The 21,434-nt window shown below is 48.3% G+C and overlaps 10 protein-coding genes and 1 non-coding gene across 11 annotated transcripts; 3 read left to right on the plus strand and 8 right to left on the minus strand.

Annotated features, from left to right (window-relative positions):
• Positions 1 to 486: 486 nt before the first annotated feature.
• KNAG0K00530 (uncharacterized protein) lies at positions 487 to 2,538 on the minus strand (the record flags this gene model as incomplete). The annotated part of the gene is made up of 1 exon (XM_022610362.1): positions 487 to 2,538. One exon carries the CDS (start codon positions 2,536 to 2,538, stop codon positions 487 to 489), a length of 2,052 nt encoding a protein of 683 aa, XP_022466666.1.
• A 473-nt stretch (positions 2,539 to 3,011) lies between these two features.
• KNAG0K00540 (uncharacterized protein) lies at positions 3,012 to 4,004 on the minus strand (the record flags this gene model as incomplete). The annotated part of the gene is made up of 1 exon (XM_022610364.1): positions 3,012 to 4,004. The coding sequence occupies one exon, from the start codon at positions 4,002 to 4,004 to the stop codon at positions 3,012 to 3,014; it is 993 nt and encodes a 330-aa protein (XP_022466667.1).
• A 691-nt stretch (positions 4,005 to 4,695) lies between these two features.
• On the plus strand, positions 4,696 to 5,187 carry INO4 (Ino4p; the record flags this gene model as incomplete). The annotated part of the gene is made up of 1 exon (XM_022610365.1): positions 4,696 to 5,187. The coding sequence occupies one exon, from the start codon at positions 4,696 to 4,698 to the stop codon at positions 5,185 to 5,187; it is 492 nt and encodes a 163-aa protein (XP_022466668.1).
• Positions 5,188 to 5,373: 186 nt separating this feature from the next.
• KEL2 (Kel2p) lies at positions 5,374 to 8,688 on the minus strand (the record flags this gene model as incomplete). The annotated part of the gene is made up of 1 exon (XM_022610366.1): positions 5,374 to 8,688. One exon carries the CDS (start codon positions 8,686 to 8,688, stop codon positions 5,374 to 5,376), a length of 3,315 nt encoding a protein of 1,104 aa, XP_022466669.1.
• Positions 8,689 to 9,050: 362 nt separating this feature from the next.
• Positions 9,051 to 9,962, minus strand: PEX21 (Pex21p; the record flags this gene model as incomplete). The annotated part of the gene is made up of 1 exon (XM_022610367.1): positions 9,051 to 9,962. One exon carries the CDS (start codon positions 9,960 to 9,962, stop codon positions 9,051 to 9,053), a length of 912 nt encoding a protein of 303 aa, XP_022466670.1.
• Positions 9,963 to 10,545: 583 nt separating this feature from the next.
• Positions 10,546 to 13,515, minus strand: PFK1 (6-phosphofructokinase subunit alpha; the record flags this gene model as incomplete). The annotated part of the gene is made up of 1 exon (XM_022610368.1): positions 10,546 to 13,515. One exon carries the CDS (start codon positions 13,513 to 13,515, stop codon positions 10,546 to 10,548), a length of 2,970 nt encoding a protein of 989 aa, XP_022466671.1.
• Positions 13,516 to 14,135: 620 nt separating this feature from the next.
• On the minus strand, positions 14,136 to 15,494 carry YAP1802 (Yap1802p; the record flags this gene model as incomplete). Its single annotated transcript, XM_022610369.1, has 1 exon — positions 14,136 to 15,494. The coding sequence occupies one exon, from the start codon at positions 15,492 to 15,494 to the stop codon at positions 14,136 to 14,138; it is 1,359 nt and encodes a 452-aa protein (XP_022466672.1).
• Positions 15,495 to 16,228: 734 nt separating this feature from the next.
• Positions 16,229 to 16,654, plus strand: MPC3 (mitochondrial pyruvate carrier; the record flags this gene model as incomplete). Its single annotated transcript, XM_022610370.1, has 1 exon — positions 16,229 to 16,654. The coding sequence occupies one exon, from the start codon at positions 16,229 to 16,231 to the stop codon at positions 16,652 to 16,654; it is 426 nt and encodes a 141-aa protein (XP_022466673.1).
• Positions 16,655 to 17,098: 444 nt separating this feature from the next.
• Positions 17,099 to 17,171, plus strand: KNAG0Ktrna9T. The gene has a single exon. It is a non-coding gene; the product is annotated as a tRNA-Thr (tRNA).
• A 333-nt stretch (positions 17,172 to 17,504) lies between these two features.
• On the minus strand, positions 17,505 to 18,995 carry WSC3 (Wsc3p; the record flags this gene model as incomplete). The annotated part of the gene is made up of 1 exon (XM_022610371.1): positions 17,505 to 18,995. The coding sequence occupies one exon, from the start codon at positions 18,993 to 18,995 to the stop codon at positions 17,505 to 17,507; it is 1,491 nt and encodes a 496-aa protein (XP_022466674.1).
• A 1,110-nt stretch (positions 18,996 to 20,105) lies between these two features.
• NDJ1 (Ndj1p) lies at positions 20,106 to 21,107 on the minus strand (the record flags this gene model as incomplete). The annotated part of the gene is made up of 1 exon (XM_022610372.1): positions 20,106 to 21,107. The coding sequence occupies one exon, from the start codon at positions 21,105 to 21,107 to the stop codon at positions 20,106 to 20,108; it is 1,002 nt and encodes a 333-aa protein (XP_022466675.1).
• Between the last annotated feature and the right edge of the window lie 327 nt (positions 21,108 to 21,434).

Raw genomic sequence — 21,434 nt, forward strand, 5'->3', positions numbered from 1 at the left:
TAGTCGGGTCCTGAATTTAGAACTGCTCTTGAACGATGTCGGTTCAGATACCTTGGAGTTTATATATGTTCCAGATAAAAGGCCATCCGCATGTCTCGAGTTCGTATACTCACATATCGGGTTTATAATAGTTCTTACTACTGTAAGTGAGAGGGTAACGGGGCATGAGTCCATTCCCAAAGGGAGGTTCCAATTTATCCTCACACTAATACAAGAAAATTCAACAAAATGTTTATGTGCTTCTGCCTGACAAGTAATTAAAGAGCCGTCTAAACTACAGAACACTAGTAAGTGTCCTTTAATAGAGCTGGGTTGGAGTCTAGGTAGGTTTCAGTACTCTACAACTTTCCTCCGCACATAACTTTCTATGCTTGGATCCCAGCTAGATAATAACTAAACATCAAATTTGGCTGACACGAAAATGTGTCCAGCTGGTATTACATATTTATCCTTACATCTATATAAAAGTGAACTCAGATACAGGAATCATAAGAAGTTCAACAAAACGTTAACGAAGAAGAAAACACCAAGAGTGCTTCCGGCGTTTAGAACGTTGGCACCGCCTCTAGTCCTGGTTGTTGATGTGGAAGACGACGCAGCGCCAGAACTTGTTTGATTACCACCCGTTGCAGCGGCCATAGCTGTGATTCTAGAAGAGTTTTCGTCAACGGAACCGATCAGAGTACTTGTAGCAGTACCATTTCTCACAGAAGAAGCGGATGTGGAGTTACTCCAGGTAGCATTACTCCCGGTAGTGTTTTGAGCAGAGACAGACGCTTCCGCATCAAAACCACCCCAACAGTAGTTGGAGAAACACTTGTTACATTCCTCTGGAAGAGCAAGGTCCTGACTTTCCTGCTTACGTCTCATGATAGCACAACCGATACACCCAATGAATTCGGAGTCCTTGGTGAAGTTACCCATGGTCATGGATTCGAACCCATTTTGGATCATATTTCTGATGTCTTTCTCCTCGTAGTTCAGTTGCAAGGTGCTGGTGTTGGAGGCAAAGGAGTATTCCGTGTTTGGAACGTAAACAATCAATGGTGGTGTGTATCTCAAACCGGTCAAGTTCTTGGCGTCACAGCCAAAGAATGTTGGCTTCTTGTTTAAACCGTCCTTAACAAATGTCTCGTTATCTGGGACGTAAGGGAACGCCGAGAACTGGCCCTCTGTGGTAAATTGACGTCTGTAGGTATTGATGATAGAACTTCCGTCTGGCCACGATTGCTCAGTATCATCAGATATGTCCAGAGCGAACACAACATCAACCTCACGCTCCTGTTGAATCAATGGAGCAAATGGGATACTTTCACCATTTTCACCACCGTCAACCAAACGCAAAGCGTCAACCTCAGTCAACAAAGCAGCGTAGGACTGGTTACCGTTCTCGATCCCCTTGAACGGGTTTGGTGCGTACATACCGACATCAATGTTCTTGTCCATGGTAGCGTTTGGCAAGAATTGCTTGATAAAGCTGTTAATGACGCCAGTGTAGGCCTTACCGTTTGCCGTGTTTTCGATACCGTTGAACACGTCAGAAGAGGTACCCATGATGAAACCAACGTTGTCGAAACCGGAAACACATTGACCGTCATTGACAGGGGCACCATTGTTGACATCGGTACCGAGGTACTTAATGTCGGTGAAAGATCTCAAGGAGGAGTCCCAAGTACCAAACTCGAATGGGTTAGCCTCGTACACTGTAGCGTTTAAATGAACCATATCCTCGTCTGGGAATTCTCCATCTAAGATACTAATTGGGAACGGCATTTCAGCGTTCTTGAAGACGTCAAAGTCTCTCAAAGTGGAGAAAGTTAGCGCGTCACCGGAGTTTGGATAAGTTGGGAACATGAAGCGAGAAAGAACACGACCCCAGATATCAACGAAAGTGACGTTGTAACCTTGAGCTTGTTTCTGATCAACCTCTTTCTTAACTGCACCGAAAATCTCGTTGGTCAAAGTTTTGTTCGAGCCACCTGGCGCGATAAGACTGTTTTCGATCGCCCAAATGGAAGTCGAGTTGGTGGTGCTCAATTGGTCCAAGATTTCTTGGATGGAGGTCCAATTGTTCCAGGCCAAAGTCGAAGTAAGCCAGTTACCACCAGACAACCCTGCAAAGTACGTTGAACTTTGCAGCAGACCACCAAGACCGTGTTCGTTGGCACCTTCAGTTCTGTTGTCCATTGCAGCAACCATACCACCAGCGGCCAACATAGCACGGTACCCACCACCGGAGGCGGCAATACCAATTCTAGGAGCTGCGTTCTCATCTTTGAACAAATCGTCTAGGAGAGAGCTGTCCGAGAAATTCTTTGTTGCTTTAGTCAAGAAACTTTTCAAAGAGTCTCTTGTGTTAGCGTCTCTTTTCTTTAACCAGTCCTGTTCGTCCGTGGAAAGACCAGATGCGTTTCTGACAAGATTGATGTCGCTAGGACAAGACACTTCGCCAGGAGCATAACTCCCACTAGGGGACCAGGCGGCTGCACCGGCTGACAAGGTAACCGTCAGAAGAGACGCTGGGAGAAGCAATTGCATTAGATTGACGTGCTACTTCTCCCCTGTTTTATCAAGAAACGTGTAAGCCCAGAGGAGGAACATACCCCAACTGAACATTCATTTTGGCTGTTTAAATATCAACTCACCCATGAAATTTCAGGTTAAACGATGCCGACGACGCGTATGCAGCCAATTGTTTACAATCAAATGTTGAATTTTCGAAATGTTTTGGTTTCTTTTTTGTTGTATTTTTTACGCGATTTTTGCCTTCCAATACCCAAAAAAGGGTGGCCCTTACCGGTTGCGGAAATGCATACCAAATAGGAAAGCGGAGTACCGAAAAGGGACACAACCCGCCCAAAAGGGAAACTGAGATTTTATTTGGGCGGGTTGTGTACTAAAACGGAAATGAGTCCTAATTGGGCGCTCGAGTATGAAAAGTTGACCGGTATATACACACTTGATATTATTACGTAGATGCAAGCAGGGGACCCGGAAGAAGATCTCTCGCTCTATGCCATTCTCTCTTGCAACACTTGCAAGGCCAGTTGTCTGCGTCTGTCTGCCACAGGCACAACTTTCTTGGCGCCTCTCTGCTCCGCGATGTCGTTGCCCTTGTCTATATCGTCGAGCTGGAACGGTTTAATGATTCTTAGTCTGACGCATGCAATGTTGTAGACTGCGTTGAACAGTGGTTTCAAGAAAGGTTTGATGACGTCTGGGAAGAAGAGGATCAGCTGGAAAGTATCTGAGGCGTCGCCCTTGATGTATTCACCGTCCTTCCCGCCCTGCACGGCCAACGGCTGGAAAAAACGCAGGTATATCCAGCAGGAGAAGAAAGTACACCATATGGAGATCAGTTGGAAAAGGTGGTGTGACCAAACAATCTCCACGATGGTCATGACACTCATAATGAAGATGGGCAACAGTTTGAACCTGAAGTTCTTCTCAATGGGGGATTTCAAATTAATGATGGTTGTCTCAGGTAACAGTTGTCTATAGATTATGGGAAAACCTATAAGTACTGTGTAGTTACCATCGATTGGGGTTGTCAAATTTATTAGATCGGGGAAACAGAAATGGATACCGACCGTGATAAGCACCATCAAGATGTTAGTTAGCGTCCCAATCCCAAGTACAAATTTCAGTAACTCTTTAGTGCTACTCCAATTTTTCTCGATGTATGCGCCGCCTATCAACAGGTTGAACAATGTACAAATGAACTTCCAAAATTGCGTGTCCACGAAGTTAGACAGAACTACGGAGTATGGGAACTTCAAAATCATCGACGGAATCAGCTGGACAACAGGGTTGACCACATTCTCGTATTTCAGCCCTGGGGTCTCCTGGACCAGCTGGTTGTACGAGTACTGTCTTGTGACGAACAGTGCAACGGAGAAACACACATAACCGGACAAAATCAGTTTAGTGCTCGTTGGGATCTGCCGAAAATCCAGCAGAGAATCAGGCACACTGATATCGAAAAACCGCGTACTGTACTGCATATTGTATGACACCTCGGGTGTGTGTACGCTGCTCTGGTACGATCGATGGGTCTTCTCTAAAGAGAGTATCCTTGTTGTCATTGAACTGCATTCGGATTGTTAGATGCCAAACAACCAATTATCACTTTGGACGAAACTCGCACCTTGCAACCAACCCTCAACCACTACAGCACCTGCACCCGTAGACATAACCCGTAGTGTACATCAAGTAACGGTGCCCTGACTGAACCGAGAAGAGGAAACCGTGATGGGCAGGCCCCTCCTCCTCCTCATCCCGTATGCAATCGAAAGAAACCTTTTTCTACGCAGAGAAAGGGAAACTGACCTGAAGAATCGACACAAACAACCAGGGTACGGCCCCCAGTCCCTCTACCCATTGCCCAACCCACTTGCTACCGACCCAGGGCACTACCAGTCGCCCAGTCACCATACCCCTGCACCCAGACACCGGAAGTCACGTGGCCCACAAGAAGTGTGGGAAATATTCCATGTGAAGTGCACACATTGACACGTTCTCGAGGTCCCCGTTGACGGTTAACACGGCGGACTCGCAAGAAGGTTACGTTCTTTGGTCGAAGGTGTTTAATACATCTGGTTCAATTGGTCTTCTGTGAGCTGCTTGTGTGTGGGACAAGGCAGGTTTGGTACCGGTGAACGGGAAGGGAGTTCGATAATAATTGAGGGTCTGGGAATGGATGGTAAGGATGAGGTAACCCGGCCCGATGACACACTGGAAGGTGACGCTGCGGGAGCTGCAACTGAGTCCCTGGTAGAGCTCAGTGATGGGAATGCCATTGCAGATAGTATACCGTGGATCAGTAGTAATGGCAGTGGGAAAATACAGAAACCTGGGAGGCGGCCGCGAGCCAAAAAAGTGAACAAATTGTCACAGGACCAAGTTCGGATCAACCATATATCATCGGAGAAGAAACGCAGAGAGGTGATCAGGTCTATTTACGACGAATTGGTTCTGCTGGTGCCGGATCTGGACGAAACTGAAAACAGGTCAGAACTTGTAATATATTTGAAGACAATCAATTACCTGAAGTGGCTGTACGATAAAAACGCTACCCTCAGGTCAAAAATACAACAGAAAGGGAATACAGGTGGAAATGAGCAAAATAAAGAAATAGACGAAGAACTCATATGGGAACTGGAAACAGAGTCAAAAGACCCCTCATGACGACATTCCTCGAAAAACAAACCTGGAAAAGTGCAAAACTGCACACCCAAATACTGTATCACTAATAGTCATCAATAATTAGACATATACTCCAGCTCACTTCTCATGGATATTTACACACGTATATATCATATACCAGAAAAAGTAAGACTGTTCCCTCACTCTTTATTTTTAATCCACACATTACTAAAGAAGACCAGTACCTTCACCTCCGTTACTTCCCTCTAAATTTTTGTCCATCTGCTTGTATCGTTCCAGTTCCTGTTGTGCCAACTCTAATTTCCGAGCAGCACTCTCATTATCGCCGTCTTCATCTTCACCTTGTGAGTTGGACAACATGTCTTGACTCAAGGACCTCTGCCTCATCTCGAGCTCCTTGTACTCGGCGTCCAGTCTACCTCTGGACTGCCTCAGATCTTGTGCTTTCAAAACCAACTCATCCAAGTGGTTAGACAGTTTTGTGACCTTCGTATGATGACGCGGGGAACTGCTAGTAAACGTGGTCACGGATCCGTCGTCAGTAATTCCGCCGCTTGACAGATCTGTAGGCTGTTCACCCGTTTTCTCTTTCCATTGTCGTAAATAGTGTTCAATATCGTTAGAATACTGTTTGACGCTTGACGTGAATTCCGTATCGTATCCCTTCAACTTACTCTCAGCTTGGGAGAGAGATTCCTTCATGCGATTGTATTTACCCTTCAATTCATTGTACTTTTCAGCACTCTTCTCGTACACCATCATTTTATCGATAGTTTGATTTTGTTGCCTGATAATTGTGTTCAATATCTCAAAAGTCAGTATCTTCTCATTAGAACGGTCCTGTAAATCGTCAATAACTTTCCTCAATTTCTCGTTTTCCCTCTCTAACTGAACTCCCTGGTTTCGCAACGCAGTGACTTTTTTATTCTCCAATTCTAGAGTCCGTATACGATCACTAGCCTCAACAGCTTTGTCATTCGCCATTTGTTTCAAGTCCAGCAATTCATCACGCAATGACTTGAGAACTTCTTTGCCAACCAATACTTTTGTAGAATCGGTCTGCTCATGTACGACTGGGGTACTCTCCTTCGAGAGGGAGGTTGCCTCCAACTTGCCACGTTCTTCGGTCTCATCATTTACAATACCAGGCAATACACCACTTACGTGGGATGGATTAGCCACAGAAGGGGTTTGATCCTTATCATTAATGGATCCCGTTGAGCCCATAGTAGAATGGGTTTCTGGTAACACGTCTGTAACCTCTTCGGTGACCGCTCTTTTCTGCTCATCCGTTTCCTTCTCAGGAGGGACACTCGACGGAGTCGACTTCGCTTGAACACTAGAATTGACAACCTCTATAGTTGGAATTCCAACTTCTACCTCAGGATGGTCCGCATGCTCACCTGTCCCCCCATGGAGTGGTGTGGAGACTTCCTTCTTTGACTCAATATTAGATGCAGCTGCAACATTAGGAGTTCGTATTGAATCAGTTCTAGTAACCTCAGGTGTCATGTAAGTTTCTTGCACCGGAGTTGCCGGCAAGTTTTGAGCAGCCATCACGGTAGGGAAAGGACCCAAAGTTGCTGTATTCACAGGGACATCTTTCTCCTGAATGGAATCCAACTTGGACTCCTCGACAGGTGCCACCAGTTTGTTAAAGGTACCATCAGTGTTAGGCAAAGTTGGGGTGGTTTCTGCTATCTTTTGTCCATAAGGCGTCAAGATATTGTGAGCAGATATTTCCGGAACTGTGTGTACCTCTTCCTTTGAAGGAGGTACAGTAGCGTTGTCAGAATTCTGGGTAATAGAAGTATCGTTCGGGGTGAAACCGCTGTTTGGATAGGGATTTTCCAGCAAGCCCTCAACAGTTTTGTCTGATATACCCGGGCACAACTGTTCCAAGTTAGATAGATCCAAAGTGTAGAGTATCGTACCACTGCCCATATCGGTATCTGTTGTGTGTAAACCGTGTTCTTCAGGTCTAGCGTAGTCAAATTTATCACCTCCCATAATCAGCAATTTGTTACCCTTCAAAAGCGTGATAGAGTGACCAGACCGGCCCTGGGGTATCCCCACGGACAAAAACGGTAACTTGTACCATTCAAGTGTATTAATCTTCAAAAAGTAGACTGTGTTCAGATAATTATCCTGTTCATCTTTACCCCCCATCACCACCATCAAGTCACCGTACATCACGGAGGCATGTTCCTGCATTGGTGGTGGGAAATTCTCTTGGTCATTGTTGGCTGGGAAAGTCTCTACCACGGTCCAGTCGTTTACCTCCGGGTCGTACATGAATATTTTATTTATCAGACCCTGAAGTGTATCACCACCGAATATCCAAAGTTTATTTTGGTACGAGACCATAGTGTGGTTTGTTAATGGGGGTGGCATAAAACTCTTTGGTTTCAAAAACTCCCAATGGGAATCGGGTCTTCTAAACTGAGAAAGATCAAACACTGCCAGATTATTGAAATATGTGTCGTCAAACTGACCACCAAACAGATATAATTTTGTCTTCATGGGAGTAGTCGCGATAATAGACACTTTGTGGCCATATCTCCCAAGAGGTCTTGGACCAATTGGATTGGGAATGGTCCATTTATACGAGTTGATATTGAACAGATACAGGTCATCGTCCATTAAACCGTCTTTGTTAACTTTGTGCGTGTCACCCCCAAAGACAACAAACGCATTCCCACACAGTGTCGCAGCATGTCCGACTCTTGGTGGAGGTGTGTTTTCAGTAATATCGATAGTAGTCGAAGTGAATTTTGTCCCATTTTCCAACGATTTGATGATCCAAACGTCACCAAACACAGATTGGTCGTGCAGTCCCCCAATCACGAAAACCCTGTCGTCTTCCGTAGCGTAGGATGAGGTCACATGTCTATAACGAGGAAAGGGGGAATCCTTCAATTTTATTCTATTCCACACGACGTTACCCTTTGGAACAAGTTCCGGGCTTGGGCTAAACACGTTGGGCTCTGGTGGCACTGGTGTTCTTATGGTTTGTTCCTGCTGGACGTTTGGCAATTGTTGTTCGTGTTGAACGCTCTGTAATTGTTGTTCGCGCAACCTGTGCTCACTTTCCAGCTGCCGTTGGCGTTCCTGTTGCTGTTGCCGCTCCTGATGTTCACGAGCTTGTTGTTCGCGCTCCTGCTGTTGAAACTGCATAAGCTGGGTCGCTCCAGAAACGCTCCTCTGGTCTGCAGGTACCGGTGTTGGATAAATCCGAGGCTGAGCAGAAATGTACTGTCTTTGTCGCTGCTGCCCTGAAGAAAAAGTTGTATCTGGGCCGTACGAAGCCTGCCTCGACGCCGAAGAGGAGCCCTGACTCTGTTGTGGGGAGCTGTTGAGATCCTCATCTGAGTTGTCGTGATGGCCCAAATTGAAATGCATAAAACTAGAAGCGCTCTTTACAGCGTTAGAAGATTCTTTCGACGCATTGCCTCCAGTGCCTTTATTTTTGGAGGACTTGTTCTTATCTCTTGTTAACTTCTTGAAGTTGAATCCTGCCATCTCGCCAATTCTAGGTAGGTAGACTGCCCAAGAAAAAATCCGTACCGAGATCCAACTGATTTCTTACCAAATCCAGGGTAGCAAACAAGAACAAGTCACAGGACCAACCGGCTAGCCCAAGCTGTTTATATGTTGTTGTTGCTACTGATTTGATATTTTTTTCCACGATTTGGGCACAGCTTTTTCTCTTTGACCTCGAAAACTTGTCATCGACACTTTTTCCCTCTTTGGGACTTATCCATCACAACCCATCACGAAATGACGGGACCAAGAGGGGTCCATCGCTGCTCGAAGTCGTCACTTTCCGTGATTCTATTATACCAACGTGCTTACATAGTATGTACAGGGGGGATAGGATGGGACTACTTCTTTGTAGGGTCGTGTTGCCCGTTTCCCACTTGAAAATACTCACTGCCCACGCGATCACCTGTGCCTGGCGTGAACAGTTCTCTTTGAGCGGGCTTCACTGTCACGTCCCCGTCGCTGACCCTCTTCATAAGCCCCATGAATTTTGAGGAGGCTAGTTTGCTCTGTACGGGCGAGTCTCTCGCTAATGGTGTTAATGGTGGGGAGCACGCATCTACGATACTTGACGCAATCTCCTGCAACTCGCGTTGCTCCCCAGTAAACGCAGGGTTTGACGTTTCTCTGGTTTCCGGAGTGGCCAAGTCTTGCTCCATCAACTCTTGTTCTAGGGTGTTAAATTCCGCTTCCAGAAGGGCGTCTGTAGGTGTGTGAGTTGTCGTACTGTGAGTCTGTATAGTGCCATAAGGCGATGCCCGCGATCCGGACAGCGGAACGGTACCGCCTCGTTTGAGCAACCGTGACTTTTGTATTCTTTGCCCAACAGGTGAAACAAATTGGGGTTTTAGATCTGGAGAGGAGCTGTTGAACCGACGATAACCATTTCCCATCTGTCTCTCATAGTTCTTGTACAGTCTCTTGTACTCTAAACTGGCCTCCAAGGGATCCTCAACTTTCATTGCTGAAAACTGGTTTATCCACGTTTCCGAGTGACTGCTTCCTATTGTGTTTGACCTTGAGGCTTCATCAGGGACATATGGTGGGCTGTACTTATTATCCGATATTAACGGCTGGCGTGTAACCAAAGAGGGCACATGTCCTTGAAGAAATGTCCGTTCCAGAGAACGACTGCTGCTGCTGCTACTGTGAACATGGCTGCTGCTTATCAGTGTTGGTAAACTGGAAACCGATACATTATCCCTTTTCGAAATGAATCGTTGAATCGGATTAACCCGACATGACTCAGGCATGTGTAGCGAAAATACAAATCAGTGCGTCAGCAGTGGGCGAAAAGGTTTCTACTCGACTGCTTAAAGATATTACAATGCCTGACACTCTCCCTTGCCATATAGACACTCAACTAATATGCCAGTGTGACGACACCGACTATAAAACGGGAAACCAATTGTGTGACTTCTTTGCGATGCGTATATTGTCCAAAATGAGTCCGCTTACCAATTTTTTGAAAGAAAGAAAAAAAAGTAAAATGCACACATTACCAGAAGGACCCTTTAAGCTGATTGTTGGAAATTCCACGACAACCCAGCTGTTGGGACTATTATGCTCTGAACATGATCTATTCTTGTTATTTTTAGCGTACATATTTTTTTGTCAAAGAGGATATCTCCAATTGAGTGTTGGCCTCAAACTGGCATATGATGGAAAAAAAAGATACATAAAAGATGCCGTCCTATGAGAGTGAATCGATGAGAACGATAGAAAGAAAACGAGAGGACATGTTTATTATTACTAATAAGATTTTCGTAAAAAGGGTTTGGCGTTTCTTTTGTTGGAAGTTTATCATTAGAGGTCTTTAAACCAGGTAGAACATTCTCAAGCATTTTGTTGACATTCACCAGCTGCCACCTCGGCTCTTAGTCTCAATCTACCGGAAAGAATGTCACCAACCTTGTTAAACTCTCTCCAATGCACGTCCTGACCCTTTCTCAAGTAAATATCAGTTTCGTTCTCCCATAAGTCGGCAATTGGCTTGTAGGAAATTTGAGAGCCGTTGACACAAATGACACTAGCAGACTCGTCCTCATGCTCGACAGTTGGCACTTTCTCACCTTGAGCATTGTAGGTGAATCTCAAGACGTGGGCGTCTTCGTCCGTGCACTTGGCAGTGTTCTTCTTGTTCCACTGTTCGATAAACTTACAACACTTGACAGCGTATCTCGAGGCGGTGACACGGTCCTTAGAGGATGGGACACCACCTTGTTGTGCATGGCCTGGGATAGCGGTTCTGACACCGAATCTGCCCTTGCTTTGCTCGGAGATGATGTCGGCGATCAGGTCTGTGCTGTACACGGACGATGCCTGTTCGTTTCTGATCAAGATCTTACCGTTTCTGTTCTCACCTTTATCGTGACGGAAGTTCTCCTGTAGCAGAGTCAAATCCTCCTTGATGGACGTCAAGTCGATCTTGCTTTCTGGCGTGTAAACAGACACGGCACCGGTCACCAACCCAGTGAAGGAGGCAATGTAACCGGAATGGCCACCTTGCACTTCAACGACAAAAACTCTCTTTCTGGAGGCGGAGGCACTCTGCTTGATGTCATCGGTGTAGTTTACCAATGCATTCAAACAGGTATCAACACCTAGCGAATATTCCGTACCTGGGACGTTGTTGGAGATGGTTGCTGGGATCAAGACCATTGGGATGTTGAAGATTGGATGGTCCTTTCTGCTGTCACGTAGCTGCTTCAAGGACTTGAAACCTTCAAACCCACCAAGGATGATCAACCCGTCAATCTTGAACTTCTGCAGGTAGTAGGCAATGGTACCCATATCTTCAGCGGCGACAGATCTGTTGGTACCGATTTCGGAACCACCCAAGTTGTGCCAGTTTTCAACGTCGATCCAGCTCAATTCCTTGACTTTACCCGTTTGGATCAAACCACTGAACCCGTTCATGATGGCGAATGGCTTGTGACCGTGGGACAGACAGTACAAAGTTGCGGCTCTGGTGGCAGCGTTCAAAGCGGCAGATGGTGCACCGACGTGGACGACGGCGATGTTCAGTCTCTCGTTTTCTGGCAACAACTCAGAACCGTCGTCACGGACCGTGGTGGACAAGAAGTTTTCGTAAAGTTCGATGAATTCTGTGTCTCTCAGACTGATAGCTTTGTCGAAGTTTTTGCTTTCGATAGCATCGGCGACAGATTTGGTCAACTTGACCGATTCAACAAGGGGCATTCTGATGATCTTGTTCTCTAGGATACCGATCAATGGCGATGGGGTCTCTGGGGTGTTTTCCAAGACGGCCTTGACGGCGTCAACACCTTGCAAAGTGGCCAACCATCTGTCGTGAGCGACAGCGGTACCACCTCTCTGGACGTGGCCCAAGATGGTGACCTTTGTGTCTAGGCCAAGTTCGACCAAAGTGTCCTTGACATCCTCTGCCGTGACTGGGTTCAACTCGTCGTCAAGGGCACCCTCGGCGACAATGATGGTGTTGTTTCTTCTACCCTTGTCTCTGTGTCTTTGGCAGACCTGTTTCAATTCCTCTTGCCATTTCCCACGGGGGACGGCTCTCTCCGGGATGAAGATGTAGTCCGCACCGGTGGCGATACCGGCCATCAGTGCTAGCCAACCACAGTGTCTGCCCATGACCTCTACGACGAAGGCTCTTGAGTGGGACTTGGCGGTTGCGTCGATGTAGTCGACCATTTCACAGATTCTCTCCAAAGCGGAGTATGCACCGATGGTGGAGTCTGTCCCTGACATATCGTTGTCGATGGACCCAACCAACCCGACGATGGTCAAGTTTCTGTACGGGTTGACCTGTTCCTGGGTGAAAGTCCCGTCCTTGACGAGTTCTTCGACCAGGGATGGCCACTCGTGTCTGAACAAGTCGGCACCAGTCAGGGACCCATCACCACCGCAGACGACCAATGCGTCAATCCCTCTTCTGATCAGGTTCCCAGCGGCCCTCTTCCTCCCCTCACGCTGTCTGAACTCGACGGAACGCGCGGTCCCGATAAGTGTACCACCCTCGCTTAGCCATCCTCTGACGTCCTCCCAGCTCATTTTCTTCAAGAGGTCACCGCCACGCAGCAGCCCCTCGTACCCTTCGTACACTGCGTACACGTCGCAGCCGAAGTGGATACCGGTTCTAACGACGGCACGCACGGCGGCACACATACCTGGGGAGTCCCCCCCCGAGGTCATGACTGCGATCTTCTTCTTTGGTTGCAGGGACCCAAGAGAGGTCTTCAACTTGGTTAGAGCGTCCTCGGAGGAAGAGGTGGACAATTCCGCGGAGGCGGCACCGGCGTCCTCTGCTGGCTTCTGGAAGAAGTCTGCCGTTGTTGGTGTTTTGTCTAGCGCGGAAGCGTAGTTTGTGAACTGGATGGTGTTATTAAGCGGGTCCACTATGGAGTAGACGTTTTCCGCGACTTTCTGCGCCTTGAACTTTGCAACCAATTGGTCCAATTCGGTGGAGAAGTAAGTTATTTGGAAGGACCCGTTGACCTGCGTTTCGTCCTTCCTCATGGAGAGACGGATCTTCAAGAGGGACCCCTGGGACTGTTCTTTGTTGGAGGCCTCCTGCTGGGGCACTCTGAAACCGCTCTCGTCGAGCTCAGAGAGCTTGAAGGACTCCAGCCAGACCTCCATGAGAGAGTCCTCGGAGGTGCCCGCGGTAAGCAGCGAGTTTTCGCCATGCTTGAACTTGTTGTAGTCCTTGATGGTGGAAAACCCTAGCGAGTGGTAGAACTGGATGGTCTGTTGGAACAGTTTCTCGTCGGTGGTCACCAACGACCTGAACGCGACACCGCAGCAAGAATCCTGGAACAACATTGCGGATCTATCTTCAGTGCTATCAATGCAGTGTTGTTGTATCTTTCCGTGTTCAGCAAAATCCCTCTCTGTCTATATAGCAAAAAAGAGAGAAAAAAAAATTGTTATTGCAAACAAAAGAACACTAGCAGTATCTGCGAGAGAATATGTTGAGAGGTTCCAAATGATCACACACACACACAGAAGATATATAGAGATTGAGATCTGGGGGTTGGTAGAAGAAAGAGAGAGAGAGAGGGTATTAAACGTGCAAAGAGACGGTTATATTTATTTAATCCGGCTGTCTGCGAACGCTAACTACTACATGTGTGCATAACTACTGTACAGACGCTACAGTGCAATACAGGGAAAGAACGTGAGGTCCCCGGCGGCCGGGTGGCTGGGTCTTTCTGCTCTTTTTCAGCGAGCGCCGGTTCTTCTGTCAGCGGCGTCTATTGTTCCCGCGCGTTCTTCTTCCTCTTCTGCGTGATGCCTGTCTGGGAGTGCGGCGGTTTCTGTGCTGCGCTGGGATTTCCTGTATATCCCGCAGGCCGGTAGTGGGTGCCGCGGGTGCGTGGGTGGACGGGGCGGATTAGTGGAAGCCCGCGGGCACTGGGTGTTGGCACTGGGTTGCGCGCGGGTCACATGTCCACGAGGTTCGAGCCCGTGTTACCAGCGGTGGGTGGTTGCGATGGCTGCTGGAACGGGTTCGTGTACTGCGCTTGGTGTTGCTGTGGTGGTTGGTTCGTCGGGATGTAGTATCCTGTGACTTGCACCGGTGCCTGCTGTTCCTGGGTGGGTTCCTCGATTATGTTGCTGAGGGTGAACGGGTTGTTCACGTACGAGGACCCTGTTCTCTGGTATGGCGGTTGTGACAGACCTGTACCTGTCGTCGGCATTGCCAAGAACGGGTTGTTGGTGTTCTGTTGCAGGATGGGGCCTGTATTCACGGGGGGCTCAAAGGAGAAGGATTCTTGTTGCGCGGCGATCACGGGGGACGGCGAGAAGGGGTTCGTCCCCGTGTACTGCGGCACGGTCGGTGTGATCATCACTGACTGTTGCTGTTGTAACTGTTGCTCCAATTGTCTCTTCTGCTCTCTGATCTGCGCCAACTGTTCCCTCGCTTGTGCCTCTCTTTCCCTGTGAGCCACGTCGTCCTCGGTGTCCCCCCTGCTCTTCGCAGTGGGCACAGACTGTCTCTGTGGTGTAGTATCACTGTCTCTTGCGGCTAGCGAGTCCAAGTGTTGTTCCAACGATCTGATCAGCTTTGTAGTGATGTGTTTGATCACGGGGATGTCCAGTCCCACAGCCTTCCCGACTTTCAAAAACTTAACGACGTACTCCGTGACGTCCACAAACACTTTGTAATTGTCCAGTGTCCTCTCCGCGTCGTCGAGGGAAAGATCGAAGAAGGACTCAAGAAGCACGATCACATCCGCGTTCAGCTTGTTGTACAACTCGAGCAGATCCTTTGTGAGCAACTTGAACGCATACAGCAGCAACTCGTTATCCAGATCCTGTGGGGAGTACCTGTTCTTGAGAAGCGCTCTGATCTGATCCAGAAGGGACTCGACCTCGCGCAGTTTCGCCTGTGTTCTGTTACCGGACTTACTCCCGCGACGGGTTTCGCCATACGCGATACATTTCGCCCTCAAGTAGTCGTTGTACCGTTGCAATGCCCTGAGGTCGTTTGCGGACCATTTATTGGAGTTGACGATCTTGTGCATGTGGAACACGGACTGTGCATGGTCAGCAAACCATTCCAGAGTGTAGGGATGCGTCGAGACCATTAAGTGTATGACGATGAGTGATTTGTAAACGACGGACCAGATGTTTAGCTGCATTCGATCCTGCAGTGCATCTACTATCTCGTTGAAATTTCGCTGGTCAGACATACCTTGTAAGATAGGGTCCACGTATTTAGCCTTTGGCGGGGCCATTTTGATCTTCGTGGCGCCCTTCACCATCTTGGTGTATGAGTTCCCGACATGGGTCAGCATGTTTTGTGTGGGGGGGGGGGTTGACAATATAAGCGCGGGGATGCAACTGCTAATAAATATTCGAATTGGCTGAGAGATAGGACACTTTCAGATCAACAGTCTTGCTAAAGAACGAAAAAAGCAAAAAGCAATCGTATACAGAGAGGAAAGGCGAGAGACAGCGGCAGCACGCTCCCCCCCCCTCCACACTCACGCAGTGCCAAGACGGGACACAGAAGCGGGGTAACACCGCCCGCTGCACGCAGCATCACTGCACACGACGCCGCCCAGACACCTCCAAAATAACCCCGACGGCCGCGTCGCGCCCCCCCGGAAATGACGTCGTTACCCCCCACCCGCTTCCCCACGGCGCTTTCTGGGCCCGCCCCGGAGCGCGCGCACCCGCCCGCCCCCGCGTTTTATTCCTCGTTTCTTTTTCTGCTGGCAGGGGAACTCCGCGGAGGAACAGCCGCTGCAACAGAACAAGAGACTGCGTGACGCTTACGCTACACGCGCAGAAACCGCCGCAGCACCCAGCCGTCTGACGCAAAGCCAAGAAAGTCGCAAAGAAGAAACCGGCGTTGAGTGGAAATATCGTTATATTCTCTGTGGAAGGTACACGTTGCTGTGCTACCTACCGTCCTGGGTTTGTGATATTTAAAACAAGCAAGGGTTTTCTGCAGTGTTCTGGATTTTGTCCTCGTCTTCTACTTCGAAACACGTTACACGGTATTCACACACACACACACACACTTATGTCAGCGATCAATATTGCGTTTAGAAGGTTTTGGAACAGCCAGACGGGGCCCAAGACGGTGCATTTCTGGGCACCCACGATGAAATGGGGGTTGGTTATTGCTGGTCTCTCGGATTTGCAGAGGCCGGTGCAGAAGTTATCCGGCACACAGTCGCTTTCCCTTCTGGCAACTGGGTTCGTGTGGACCCGGTGGTCCTTCGTGATTAAACCGAGGAACATGCTTCTGGCTTCGGTGAACTTCTTCCTGGGGTGCACGGCGAGTATGCAGATTGCTAGAATGGTTAAGTACAGGCTAGAGAGGGGGGACACGTGGCCGCAGGCATTGAAGTACCTGGTCACGTCAAAGGACGCTTCTGCAAATGCTCTAGTCGTGGGACAGCTACCACAGCCCGTGCGACAGGAGGACGCGAAATTGGTACATTGAAGGCGGGGAAGAAGCCTCCTTTACACACAATTATATATTCGTGACAGCGTCTCTCTCTCTCTCTCTCTCTCTCAGCATCAATAGCATTATATATGTAAACAACAAAAATCGGTTTTTCTCGAGCTAACTACTAGAAGCATCCTACACTCTTTAAAAGAACTTTGGAATAAGCTGCTTCACGGTGTTATTCTAACGTTTCTATTGTAAACTATACCTACGTTAAGCAACACCGAACTCACACATCTATCAGTAACGAAACATGCAGCTCTCGCATACGCACGAACATATATAATGAACGGACAGACCCAAGCCAATTAGGTTTGACCAGGCCTCACCACGTCTTACTGGCTTAGTACACTTTCTTTACACTGTCAAACTGTAGGTCACGCTTACAAAATGCAACAATAAGAATACGTGCCAATTTTTCAAAAAATCAGTTTTAAGGCTTCTATGGCCAAGTTGGTAAGGCGCCACACTAGTAATGTGGAGATCATCAGTTCGACTCTGGTTGGAAGCATTTGTTTTTTTTGGACCCACTCTATCACCCGAGTGAGACTTAAAACCACATTTCAGTTCCCTGCTAGGGTTGTCTCAGTAATGAATGAATGTTTAATGATCGCGAACTATTCGATGTTTTGGAATCATCAACTCTTTCTGGTAGCTTTCGGTTTGCTCCATACCAAGTGTTTGAACGATCATCCAATTGAAATTATGTGTTATGTATTATGCATTATTAAAGTGAGGGTATTTTTTTTTGTATTCATTATCATTAAGAAGACTGGAGGGAATGGAGAAGATTGATACCGGTTGATGGTCTGATGCAGAACGATTCTCCCACCTATGACTGCAACTATTTCTCCGAAAGAACCTCGAACTCTCGGCTCAAGTTCTCGTCGTCAGTCGACAAACTTTGTGTGTGCTGGTGGTTATCCTCGTTATCTTCATGATCCGGGTTCACAATGTGTAACATGTTGTCGTTCCCCATATCCGGCACCGACGCGGTGCTAAAAATATCCTTAGTATAGTCCTGTGGTTCTTCAAACACCGTTGAAGGTTGACTGTATGTCTGTGCAATGTCGCCAGTTCTTGGAGACATCATCGTGTCATCGAGTTCGGACCCGTTCAAGATAGAATTCCTCGACGCTTTCCTCGAGGCGCCCTTCCACCCTGCGCTCGTTGGTACCGGTGGGATCACCGTGGCACCACCTTCCGTTTCTCCAAAGGAGTACGGCTGGTGTTGTTTATTTTCTTGGAATTCTTCGTACTCGTTTGTCGATGACCCTGTGTGTCTCCTTCTCCAGAAAATGAAGAACAGCACGGCAGCTATCACAAACACACCCACAACGACTCCGACCACCACACCAGCGATCCCGCCCTTGCTCAGCCCGTGGTGTTCAGGGGTGAGTGACTTCCCGTTGTTATTCAGATTAACCGTTGAAGTACGTGCGGAGACCTCCATGACGGAGGTTGCCGTGACGAAAATGGTAGTTCTGCCGTTATCCGACACGACAGACTTTGTTATTAGGTTTGTTGCGTACTGCACCGAGGTGACCACTGCCACAGAGGTCAATTCTGTTGTGCGGGTCTCTATTGTCTGCGGTGTTGATGAAGAAGATGACGAATGTTGCGACGATGAGGATATAGTAGTCGCCTTGGAGGTTGTTTGTTGTGTCGATGAAGTTTCTTCAGTAGAGGACGATTCCTCATTTGTTGTAGTGGATATTGTCTGCCGCGTGGATATTGTCTGCCGCGTGGACGTTGTTGGTGTGACTCTACTGGATACAACACTGGGAGGCGTGAGTATGGAGGTAATTCTTGACGATGCTGCTCTCACAGTCGCCGAGGAAGCCTTCGTCGTAGTACTGGTGCGTGTACTCTGCTTTGTGGAGGATGCCTCCTCTGTCGATGACGACGACGACGACGACGACGACTCTGCTGTGACCGTGACTGATGCGACTATGTAAACGTCCAATGCGGAGGATCCACCACACTTCTGGTATGGCCAACCCACACAGTTAATGCTACACTGGCCATCTGAGACCGCTTGCAATGCAGCCAGACTCTGTGCCGACTGACCACAGTAGCATTGGTCCCCATTCAGTAGAGCTATGACTTGGGACCCAGCACACTGTTGCTGACAGTACCCAACGGATTGATACATGTACCCCCCGCGTGACGAGAGTCCAGCTTTTGCGATGACATCCGACGGGTAGCAGCCCTGGTAGTTGTAATTAGATTGGGCGTACACGAGCCCGTTTATCGTCAGTGTAAGGAATATGAATAGACGGTAAGCTAGAGCACCACACAGGGGTCTGCCCGCGAGAGACGACCTGCTCTTCATCTTGACGATATTGGTATGTATAGCACTGTGGTTGGTTAGTATACGGCCCGGTACAAAGTTTCTTGTAATTGCGAAACCTCCCTACGAGATGATAATAAGCCAGTATTTGAGTTTTGGTTCCGGTATCAGGCAGTTAACGGCCCGGGGGAAGTCGAAGTGCCGTTACTTTTGTTGTTGTTTTTTTGTATATATATTTATAACTAAGCAACAAGCTCGCATTCCTGCCTCACTCTGTAAAACGCAAACAAGAACAAAAACAGCAACGCCAACAATAGAAATAGCAGCAAGCCCGTGTGAGAGCGACAGAATGCCGGGAGTACGACGTTGTTCCTGAAAGAAAGCGACCCATGAGCGAGTAGTCAGTGACAGTGGAGCGTGGAAACGCGCACAACACGCAAATGCCGAGGTTATGAAACCCGAGAGACCGAGAGTGGGAGAGGGAAAGCGCGTGGTCGGAAGCACCACTATCCGAAAGCGGTAATCGACGCCTGCTGATGCTGTCCCGATTGGGACGCGGGAAGGAAGAGTGCGTTTTCTGCTCCTTCCTCTTCGGGTAACTGCAGAACTCAAAAACGGACAAAACGTAAACAAACGTTACGCAAACAGAATTCCCAAAAGGGGGGTTCAGAAAGGCCCGCAGCAGCGCTACTGCAAGTGTTTCTGAGTGGTGCACTTTTCAGCTTCTTTTTTCTCGTTCTCTCTACGGCGGTCCTGCGGGGTGTTCTGAGGAGCGTACGAGCCCAAAAAAGAAAGGGGGCTGCTAAGAGAGAAGCGTGGGCAGGTGCACGCGCACACATAGGTATGCAGAGACGACTGCTGCTGCTGCATGGGAGGACAAGTGTTGCTATGTCTTTCCAAGCAGCAGCATTGTCGGAGGAGACGCACGGAAGGGAGGGTGTTGAGGAGGAGAAGCAGTAGGACACCAATTTGGTGCAGTTCTGTGGTTGTTTCTTTATCGGTTGACATTTGTGTCCATGAGGTTTCCACGTTTGGAAATTTCGACTGTGGACGGGGGGGCTCGGTTACGCAATCTCGCTGTTATCTTTTACCTGTCTTAATCGTAGTGGTGTACCAAACCGGTTGTAAAGTTAAAAGGGGAACAGACCCCGGTTAATGGAATTCCTGCGTGATGCACTGTAGCAGACAGAGGTTCACAAACAGGAGCACTCTCTTGGCGACACTTGTTGGTGAGTCCGCGGTTAGACAGACCCCCGATGTCGCTGTAACTTCTGCGGCCCCACCCTCTGCCTCTGCCTCACGTTTCGGTTTCCCGTTGGCAAAGATCATGATATCGTTTGCCGTGTCCACCCATATTCCAAACGTGAGGATCTTCCCTTGACGCAACTCAGGTACTAGCGCATCGTTCCCGAACCTGGATGGTGCCTCCAGCAATGTACAGAACCTTCGGAGGGAACAGTGTGCTGAGTTCTTGAAGATGAAGTACGTAGTGTTGAACCTTTCCTTGGCCAGATTCGCGAGGATTCTTGAATCCCGGAAATACAGTTGCGGTGTCGTTTCTGGCATTTTTCTTTGTATACAGGCCACCCATTGAGTCCATACGTCCGCTGTCGTAGATATAGCTTGCGCGGCGTATTTTTGGAGAGACTCAGTACACTCACGGAGCAACCTATTTTTCCCTGGATGGAGCCGTGTAGCAGTAATAATATAGCGGTGTAAAGCACCCCGAAAGTTATCTGCAGCAACGCGAAGGTGTCCCCCGCCACTGGGTCCCAATTGTGCGGTGAACAACTGTGGGAACACGCATTGGTGGTCATCATGGTCTGTAAGTGTGATGTCTGTGGTTGTATCGTCACCAGACACTGGGACTCCACAACGGAAATATTCTTGTATGTTGTATCGGTACTTGTTACTCCCCGAAAGTGCCGCATAATGGTCCTCAAACACCCTGAACGGTCTACTATGCGTGGATCCACACTGGTCGGAGAGCACTTTGTTCATATCCATAAAGTACCGGACATCTTCAACCTCCAGCGAGGGGGTACTATTTAGGGACGGCCAAACTGCTTGTTCCTCATTCTTACCGATATTCTTGCGTATGGGCACAAGCACGAGTCTTTCCAGCGGTGCACTCCCCATTATTGCTGGACCCATACCGTCAAGCAATGTCAATTGTCAACAACCCCCAGCACCCTGAAGATGCAATGAGACAACATATTCCAGAGAGATATATATCATCTAGCCGCCCTGGGGGGCCTTCGATTCCGCAAATTTTTATTACCCGGATTCTCTGCTTTCTTGCACAGTGGGGACAGTTGTTGACCAACAGAGTAGTGCTGATATCACCAACGCAAAGAGTATCTCCCTACTACAGCAGTAATCAAGGCTACCACTGGTTTTTACTTTGTATAAAATGAAATAAATATCTTACAACTTGCGGTCCAGAAGTTCCTTTAACCCTAGATCTTGAATTTCTTCAAC

Source organism: Huiozyma naganishii, chromosome 11 (assembly GCF_000348985.1).
Source record: "Huiozyma naganishii CBS 8797 chromosome 11, complete genome".
NCBI classification, from domain to species: Eukaryota; Fungi; Ascomycota; class Saccharomycetes; order Saccharomycetales; family Saccharomycetaceae; genus Huiozyma; species Huiozyma naganishii.